The following is a 9,703-nucleotide window of genomic DNA, read 5'->3' on the forward strand; positions in this document are numbered from 1 at the left end:
CTGTCATATCTTACATTTTACATGTATATACGGTTTCAAAACAGCTTTAGTAATTCTATAGAAGCTAATGCAAGCCTTCGTCTTCTTCATGAAAAAATATAAGTAACAAAGTTATCAAGGCTCAGTAACAGATGCCTACTAAATGATACCTACAAATGCATATAACAGTTTACTGTTTCCTCGTTGGCAATACAAGTTTACCAACTGCCCAAATAATCACAACACGAGCCATATTGCAATCGCTGCAGAACATTAAAAACTACATGTATTATACGCATTGCAGGATAAAAGAATGCAGTCTTGGAAACAGGTTTATCAGTGTAGAAGTTAGTTCTCGCAATAGCTTGCTCACAAGAAAGAGTTGGATTAGTCCAATACTAATAACAAAATTTGCTGGCTGCTGCACATACACACCCAAAAAAAAAAAAAAAAAAAATTCAGCGAATCTGCAGCCACAAGATCCTCCACCATAGCCAAGCTGTGGCATATTTTGACCTTCTGAAAGTTCTGTCGATCTCCATTTGTTTCAATGAGCTTAAGATGTTCTAGTTTCTTCTATATCAGTGCGAACATCTCCACTAGTTGGCCTGGAAGATTTACATGCAAAATCATGCTATTTTAGAGCGGCAGACAGAGAAGTGAAGTATAAAATTTTGATAATGCATATAAGGTATATATGTTTTTATTTTTATTTTTCCAACTCTATGGTCCAAAGCACTGAGAAAGTTGAAGAGGTTCCAGATGATACTGCGATTTACTTTATGCACCCACAAACATATTACTTAGCATGCAGTGTAACCTCAATGGAAAAATAACCTAAAGTAGCAGTGTTCAATTCAGTCAATGGTTGGCGGGTGTACCTTAGCTTATACATATGGAGGAACGGAAAAATAACATAAGGCTTTGTGCTTGCTTGGCTGCTGTTCTTTGGCTTATTATTACTACCATCAGACAATTTCCATTCCTATTTCTATTGGCTGTGACATAGTGGTTCCAAACTCCTAAAGTTTCCATTTTGCAATGAAAATGTCTATAAGTTGAGTATTAAATGATTTTGGACACAGGTTCAATTCAGTTTTTAGTTGTTTCTATACTCTAATTTGAACCTTAGGCCTCATTTGGCAAGTGTCATTTTTAGCCAAAAAGTCAAAAAGTTACTAAAAAAATCAAAAAGTCAACAACCCATACCAAAAAGTCAAAGATTCCATTTTCTCTCTACTTTTTGCACATCTTTTCGTAAAAACCCAAAAAGTCATTCCAAACATACTAGTTTTTTTTTACATCACATTTTAGCCAAAAAGTCAAAAAGTTACTAAAAAAGCCTGTTCCCAAACGAGGCCATAATCCAAATATTATCTCCATTAAAAACAGGTTAAAATATCAGTCCACTTTATCATAAGTATTTACTACTCATCTGAACCTTCTACTGGTTTTCTTGTAATTAAGACAAAGTTATTGTGTATATATAGGGAGTTCATAGGATATAATCCCTAACGTCAGGGAGACCACAAGGGTGGTGGCTCAGCATGTTGGATATAAATTAATTAGACAGAATATAAAAACAACTTATGAAAACAAGTCAAGGTAAAATGCACTTACAATCCACTTAACACCTTAATGGAATCATAGAACAACCATTGCAATGTCACTACAGGTCCAACAAGCATTATCCTGATTGGAAGACTTCTTGTAAATAGGTTGATAAGCCCAATTTTCTTCACAGCCTGAATGGGAAAAACAGTAAAGTTAAATTTGAACCAAATAGGCTGACGTGTAAAAACGAATGAATATTGTAATCAAGAGATGTATACCAGCTTGAGGCTATTAGCTTTTTTGTTATACAGAGAGGCAACGATGTTGTCGGCAGGATTAGAAATAATACTACCAACAGATCCAGCAGCATAGCCAGCTAAACACGTCACTCCAAGCTGTTGAGCTCTTGAGCAATCTTCCTTCCTTCTTTGAAGTACATTACGGTACAGAAAATTTACAGAATGCTCAAACGTTGAAAACATAACCATAGAGACTGCCCAAGAGAAATTTGAGTGTGAATAAAAAAAGTTACCATGGACGAACCAAAAAAAAAAAAAGAAGGGTAAATAAAAATAATAATTTATGCTTCCTAGTTGCACACAAAACAACCAGAAGACTAAGATTACTTGGCTGAGCATATCATTCAAGCCTGTCTAGTCAGTATTTATATGTAAAGAAAAAATCGAAGAGTGAAAATTGCCCAAATAGCTTTGCATTATGATCAAGGTAACCAAATGAGTGGAATTGATGCTGTGATTCAAGCTTCTAGTTAGCCTATATTTTCAATGGTTTGGTTGCTCTAAATCTACAAACTATGATAGGAAGTTATATGGAGCAGCTGGTTAGAAGATGATAACAATGAACAAACTGGCTATGCACCATCCTAGGTCCAAGAGGACAACCTCATTATCTCCGTGACTCACAACACATGTAGAATCGTAGATAGCCTTGCCAAAATTAATCATAACAGAAATCAGAAAAGTGCAAGGTAAGTATGCAATTACATGGAAGGTTACGACCCCAAAGTGGAACTAGGCCCTTGTAAAAACTGCAATCAAAATTAAGATACAAAACCATTTAATAAGAGAGGAATATCACATAATGAAACAATATTAAAATGAACAAAATCAGAGCATTCAGATTATGTACCCACGGAGGCCTTCTGTCGCATATAGCTTCGGAACGCCATCAATTAAGCCCTTTGCGAAGTGGGGCTGTGCTTGAACACGTACTTTGATGGCCTCAAAAGGACAAAGAGCCACATTGGCAATCACTTCTGCAGATGCACTACTAACAAAAAAGATGAAACTCCTGTTCTGGTCTACCAGGACATTGGAGTAAACCTTCTTGAAGTATTCATACAGCCCAAATCTACAGGCACCCTGAATGCCATATCCAAAGAACTTGCCACCCCTACCTCTCCAAAAGGCAGAAGGGCCTTGTTCCCTCAATAGAGTTGTAAAGCATGTGGAAATGCTATTATACTTAACAGGGTTCACCTACAAATTATATAATTAATTTATTAAGTTAAATTGTTAAAACAATAGATTATGCATTTAAAAGAATTAGTTAGCAAAAAGAAAAGTTGGTTTGTCTAGAGCTCTGTTACCAGAATCTTACGATTCACAAATCGATTCGTCGTTTTTGCAAAATCGATATGAATCTATGAGTGAATCTATTTTGAAAGTGAATCGCACAATTCACAATCGATTCATGATTCGAGTCACTTTTTACGATTCATGCAATTCTTAAAACTATCTTGTCTTAACATATTTTTGACTTTTTTTCTCCATCTTTTTAGTGAAAATAACATAATACAACTTCTAATAGCGTTTAATACCAAAATAACCAATATATACATGATTTATTGTTATTTTAGTGATCATGGAGTTTTTAATAGGATCCAATCAGATTCAGACCTAACATATTTTTAACATTTCTTCTCATTTTTCTTCTTTTAAATAATCATAATATATCTTCTAAAGATGTTTAAGATTAAAGTAATTTACCTCATGAATTACTATTGCTATTTTATTAAATTACATATAGTTGAATATTATATGAGTGAGGTTAGTTATACCTTTTTAAATGTTTTAGACTTTAAAATAAAAGATCCTAAATATATATTTTTTTTTATTACTATTTGGTCCTTGTTATGTGTGATTATTGTCCAAATATCAATATCATTGTTAAATTATTATTACTTAGAAAATTGAGAGTTTTACTTTGTTTATTGTCTTTATTAAAAATGATTGATAAGAAAAAGAAAAACTTAAGATGGTGATATTACAAAGAAACTTTTGTTAATTTCTTACCTATTAAACTACGTGATCATCATTTAAAACCGTATTTTTATTGATTTAAGTCTAAATATTTCATATTCATAAGATATATTTAACATCCAAGTATATACATATAATTTTTCAAGTAATTTAGAAAAGTGACCGAATCTTTACGATTCACAATTCAATTCGATTCGCGATTCGGTACAAGGCCATTTTGATTCACGATTCGAATCCCGATTTGACAATTATGGCCTAGAGAGAAACAGACCAGCCCTCGGATCATTTTCAATTTGAGAGGTATATTACATAGTAGACAACAATTGGAGCCCCCACATCAATAATGTGGGTTTGTGACTTTGTGTTGCAGAACTGGGAATTTGCTTCAGTATCATTTAAGAGGCTATAACTAGAAGACTACTCACAGGGAGTTAGCTGCACCCACAAATCATACACACACTACTGTTGCTTTGCCTTTACTCACAACGGTGGCATATTTCTAAGGCTGGTCTCTTAGCAAAAGAAGAATTGGGTTATTTCAGGATATTCATTCAATGTACTCCAATGCATTTACCTATTAACATCTTAGAAGATTTCACAAAATCTTGTATCACTTAGCCTTTGACTTTTAAGGTATATATTAGCTGATGAATTAGTAGTTGTTGTTCTAGTTTCTTTAGTATCTTCAGTCAAGAATGAAGTCATGTTGTGGCCCAAGGGTGATGCGTCAGACCCCTCAAAACTATATAAGAGATATTACCAACAATAAAGTTGTATGGCTCAACCAAAAATGAAAAAAAGAATGAAGTAGTATGACCCAACAAAATGGACAAAGCAGTAATGCTTGCATTATATTTAAAAATAAGATCAAATTGAATACCTCTCACTAACTCCACATTTATAATATGGTAGATTTGTGAAAGAGCCATTCCTCAGATTTGTATTACTTGGTTTAGTTTTAGGGTACTGAATTCCACATTTTCTATTGTGTATTAAGACTAGTGTAGTCAATTACTTTGAAGTGTGATTCCTATTATGCCTTATAACTCAAACCTTTATTTCATTTTGAAGTGAATAATCAAATTCTAATACTGACAAAGACAGATGAGATGAACTACATACACTTAAAACTAAAAAATAATCCAAATGCAAAAAAGAAATCTCAAAAAAAATAAAAATAAATAAATAAATAAATCAACAAGGTCACCACCAGACATTGAAAATGAAAAACCCTTCAAAGATATGATCTCAAAAACTCCAAACACACAAACATAGTTTAATTATATATATATGCAGTGATCATATATATATATACAGAGAGAGAGAGGAGTAGGTACCTGCATATGAACTTTGAGAACATCGAGGGGAGTGATAGCGAGATGGGTGGTTCCAGCACTGAGCATTCCTCCAAGGGCGCAAATGCCATAATACCCGGCTGTGAATTCCTCGCAGATCCTTCCTCCTTCGAATAGGGGCTTCATATTCATTCTTCTTTATTTCTTTCTTTCTTTCTTCCTTCAACCCATCTCCAAGAAAAGCCCCATTTATTTTCTCAGCATCCAAACAACCCTTTCCTTTCTTTCCCTTTGAAAAGAGAATTTTTTCTGCAGAATCCAATTTCTTCGGAACACAGGGAGAGCTCAAGTGGGCTTCTTGTTGCTTTGGACGGCGTCGTACTATGTGTTTTCTGGCCAAACGACAGAGTTTGTACAGGATTGAATAATTGAATTAATTTCTTTTTTTTTTATTTTAAAAAAATTTAAAATTAATTTGGTGAATTAAATAAAAAAATTAAAATATTCGTTTTTTTTTTTTTGTATATTTTTTAAAGGTGAAAATTTTTTTTGTATTTGTTATCTTCAAACTAGTTTTAAGTTTTTGAAAATAACTAAACAAAATTTGAAAATGAAATCCAAGGTGAAGAAGATAAATGTAAAATGGGTCGGGTCGAAGCCTTGGGCCGGCCCAATCCACTGAAGTCCAAAACCAAGTGGGTTAGATGAGTATATGGGCAAACTAATTGAGCCTAACTTCATGATCAAAAGTCCACCCAAGTCCTTAAGCACTTGGGCCCAACCCGCAATGGAAAGGCTAGTCCAGCCGTGGTGCTGGGTTGGGCCGAGCTGCAAGACTGAACCTATGGGCTAAACAAAAAATAGGCCGAGCCTATACAAAGATATCCGAATAGGATCAGCCCATCTCCATGAATGATCTTGTAAAAGGCCGAGACAAGGCATAATGATGTCGAGCTGAGACACATCGGTACCGAGCTGAGGAAACCCTGCAAGAAAACATGGAAGTTGTGAATATGTGCATGTGCAAGTTGCCACCTCAGCTGGTCCCCTACACCTAGAATCACAGAAGTTGTTGAATCAAAGGAATATGGTTTGTTATCAGCATGATTACAATGAGTATATGCATTCAATGATAACTACTAGGTGGTCCCCCATCTCGAGCAATGGTAAAAGGACACCTAGCAGCATCCAAGCTCCATGAACCCACCTTGAGAAGCAAACAAGGAACACTATATATACAACATGAACTTCACATTGAAGGTAACTGAACTATTCCAAGAAAAATCATATATAGAGGGAGATTCAATTCTACATACACGTCTTCTCCGATCACTGATTCCCACACCAGAGGGGTTATCCAGCCAACCCCGGCCGGACAGCTCTAACGGTGCTTCTTTTGGCAGGAATCCCAGTCCCTGGATAGTCCAACCAAGTGCAGGGCCCTGATCCACTTTCATCTAGTGCGGAATCCGGTACGCACAATTGGTGCGGTGAACGTGGATCACTTCATCTCTAAGCTCTGCACTCAGTTCCGGCGATGGGGATTGAGGACATTCCGCCTTCGACACATACTCCACAGACGGAGAAGACGAAGGACAAAGGTTTGGCACTCCCAACAGTCCCGGAGGAACAAACTGGAAACAATAATCAAACCCCTGAATCCGTCAAACATCGATTACCCTTCGCTGGAGGTTCTTCTCATCATTTTCTTCTAGAAAAGGATTATAGAGATTGAATCATAGACTCCATGGGGATGGAGATACAGGTGCTGAAAGCCCAACTTAAAAGGGTGCTGGGTGATCCGACAGAAAAAAGGACGGAAGCAAAACCCTCTCGCCTGCAACGAAGGAGCTCATCCAGAGAGCCACCAGTGAAAAAATTTCCCAGAAATGAGTCTGGGCAACGAAGCCAGCCTATCCCGGTATAAAGTGAAAAGGCAAGCAGCCACACCCGTGGGTCACGCCGGAGAAGGGCTAAGAGGCATAAGACAGTCAATCAGTAAACTGAGTACCCCCCACAAGACCTTCGTACTTGGTTAATTGGCAACAAGCAGAACGAACAACATCGGGATCATCTAGACCGTACTGTCCACCAAAGAGAACACCGAGCGCTGGATAGGTTCGTCTCCTCACCATTCTCCCCGGAAATTGAGGCCATGAGACCTCCAAAGAAATTCATCCCACCAAAGTTCACTTCATACGATGGGAAGTCAGACCTGCTGACACATATTAGCCATTACAGACAAATGATGTCTCTATGGAGCTGAGATAAAGCACTGATGTGCAAAGTCTTCCCATCCAGCTTGGGAGAGACCGAACTTTGATGGTTCGATCGACTCCCCGCTGGATCGATTCGTGGCTGGAAGCAACTCTCCGAATAGTTCCTAGCCAAGTTCGTCTCCAACACTAAGATTCCGAAAGAGCAGGATACACTGCTCGGCCTTCGAAAGGAGCAGGAGGAAACGCTACGCCATTATGCTAGGAGGTACTGGGAAGAGTACAATGGCCTGGAGGAAAATGTGTGCAGTGAGCAGATGGCCGTTATGTCCTTCAAACATGGTCTGCGCCCGAAAAGTAAGCTGAGACAATCACTTACCAAGCGCCCGACCACAGCTTTGAAAGATTTGCGTGCCAGGATCGAGCAGTACGCTCGCCTCGAAGACGATCAGATCCCCATTAAGGTAGCGTCAGCAGAACAGACAGCTTGGCACAAGAAAAGAACAGATCGAGGAAAACACAGAGGGATCGCAGTGAATGAAGTAGATAAGTCCAAATCCCACGAAGCCGTCGTGACTGTATTCAAATAGCCAATCTATTGAATCCTGGAAAAGATCAAGAGAGAGCCCTTCTTTGTTTGCCCGCTGAAAATGTTGGGAGATCCAGCTCGGCGCAATCAAAAGCTCAGATGCACCTACCACCAAGACAGGGGGCACCTACCACCAAGACAGGGCACTGAAGCAACACTTGGAAGACCTAGTGGTAGCTGGACACCTAAGGGATTATATTGATCAGGATAAGGAAGTGACCGAACCGGGGAACCCACTACCAGAACCAAATATTGAGCATCCACCTCGACTGATACTAAATGTGATAGATGGGACAGCGACTAAGGAGCCTGAGGAGACACTGAGAGAAGAGATTGCTAAGACTATGCAAATCCAACAAGTCATGTCAGTGGGGCCCGCATCGAAAAAGGTACGCGCGGTATCCAAATCCCCCTTATGCACTGTTTCATTTACTAGAAAGGATTTAGAGGGTATACAGCACCCACATACTGATGCACTGATTATAACTGTGGGAATTGGAAAACGATTTGATGTAAAACGAGTCTTGGTAGATCAAGGTAGTGCAGCAGATATATTGTATTATGATTTGTTCAGAAAGTTTGGTCTCTCCGAGCAGCACCTCACCCCAGCGGTAGCCCCGTTGGTCGGTTTCAATTCATAACCAGAATGGTCGCTTGGCAGAATAGTGTTGCCAGTTGTGGCAGGAACAAAAACCCTCCAGATAGAGTTCTTGGTAATTAATATACCATCCCCTTATAACGCCATACTTGGCCGTTCGTGGATTCATCAAATGGAGGCAGTCCCTTCAACCTACCACCAACTCATCCGTTTCCCAACGGAACACGTAGTAGAGCAGATCTCAGGGGATCAAGTTGCGTCCAAACATTGCTTCATGGCAGCATTAAAGGCAAAGCAGCTCTGCAATCGGGTAAAGATGGTAAAAGTGGCCGAATAGCCAGTCTTGGAAGATGTAGGGGGAACTCCAGAGGAAAAAATAGTAGAGGATTTGGAGAGAGTCCTGGTAAAAGAGGATGACCCAGAAAAGTACTTCCTTATCGGTACCTGTCACGACCCAAACCCGGCCCTATGGGTTTAGCACCGTAACCGGCCAGTAATCCGAGATTACCGAAAGCCTGCAGAACAGTAGTACAGTAAAACAGAGTAAAGGGCCTGGCGGAAACCAATACAGTAAATGAATAATGTCCATTGAGCTGTGACAATCTGCATGCCAAAAAGATTTTTCATGCATTCATACATACAACAATACAGTCTATACAATAATTTACAGTCACACAGTACAGGGACCTAATCCCTTGATAACAGTACGGTTAGCAGTTAACAGTCTATACAGTAATCCAAACAGTATGGAGACAGACGGGGAAAACAAGACACCCCAAAGCCATAGCATGGCAACTCGGAACCTCTCAGTGAGGCACAAAGGCTGGCTTGACAAAACTGGAGTCTAACCCACGCTCCTAGCTCCGATCTGGTGGCTGAGCACCTACATATATATAAACAGTGAGCTAAAGCCCAGTGAATAACATAATGCGTAAAGGGGTTACGAATGAAATGTCCTTACAGTAATGAAATCAGTTCATTAAACAATACGTCAGTCTTTCAGTCAGAACAGTTATTCAGTCATATGTGATACATCCATTAGCATAGCAGTAAACAGTAGGTCTTAAAGACCGAACAGTAATGATGGCCATCAATCAGTAAACAGTAGTGGTTCCACGAGGGAACTGACAGAGATCTCTGTAACAGTAACAGTCAGTAACAGTAGTTGCTAAGGATGCCACAATACAGTT

The 9,703-nt window shown here is 38.8% G+C and overlaps 1 protein-coding gene across 1 annotated transcript; it reads right to left on the reverse strand.

The window, feature by feature from the left end:
• Window positions 1–241: 241 nt before the first annotated feature.
• LOC114307863 (mitochondrial phosphate carrier protein 1, mitochondrial) lies at window positions 242–5,493 on the reverse strand. Its single transcript, XM_028253314.2, has 6 exons — window positions 5,153–5,493; window positions 2,683–3,032; window positions 2,538–2,581; window positions 1,812–2,026; window positions 1,600–1,724; window positions 242–587 (listed from the first exon to the last, which is right to left on the reverse strand). The coding sequence occupies exons 1-6, from the start codon at window positions 5,300–5,302 to the stop codon at window positions 536–538; spliced, it is 936 nt and encodes a 311-aa protein (XP_028109115.2). The 5' UTR covers window positions 5,303–5,493; the 3' UTR covers window positions 242–535.
• Window positions 5,494–9,703: the final 4,210 nt, after the last annotated feature.

Source organism: Camellia sinensis, chromosome 4, assembly GCF_055761805.1.
Source record: "Camellia sinensis isolate YWXY chromosome 4, ASM5576180v1, whole genome shotgun sequence".
Taxonomy (NCBI): domain Eukaryota; kingdom Viridiplantae; phylum Streptophyta; class Magnoliopsida; order Ericales; family Theaceae; genus Camellia; species Camellia sinensis.

Excerpts from the sequence above, each read along its gene's own strand:
- LOC114307863 (XM_028253314.2), bottom strand. The coding sequence starts at position 5,302 with ATGAATATGAAGCCCCTATTCGAAGGAGGAAGGATCTGCGAGGAATTC. Across the intron at positions 2,582-2,682 it reads GCGACAGAAGGCCTCCGTGG|TTTTTACAAGGGCCTAGTTC; the intron begins GTACATAATCTG and ends TTTTGATTGCAG. Across the intron at positions 2,027-2,537 it reads TTGGGGTCGTAACCTTCCAT|TCTCTATGGTTATGTTTTCA; the intron begins GTAATTGCATAC and ends TCTCTTGGGCAG.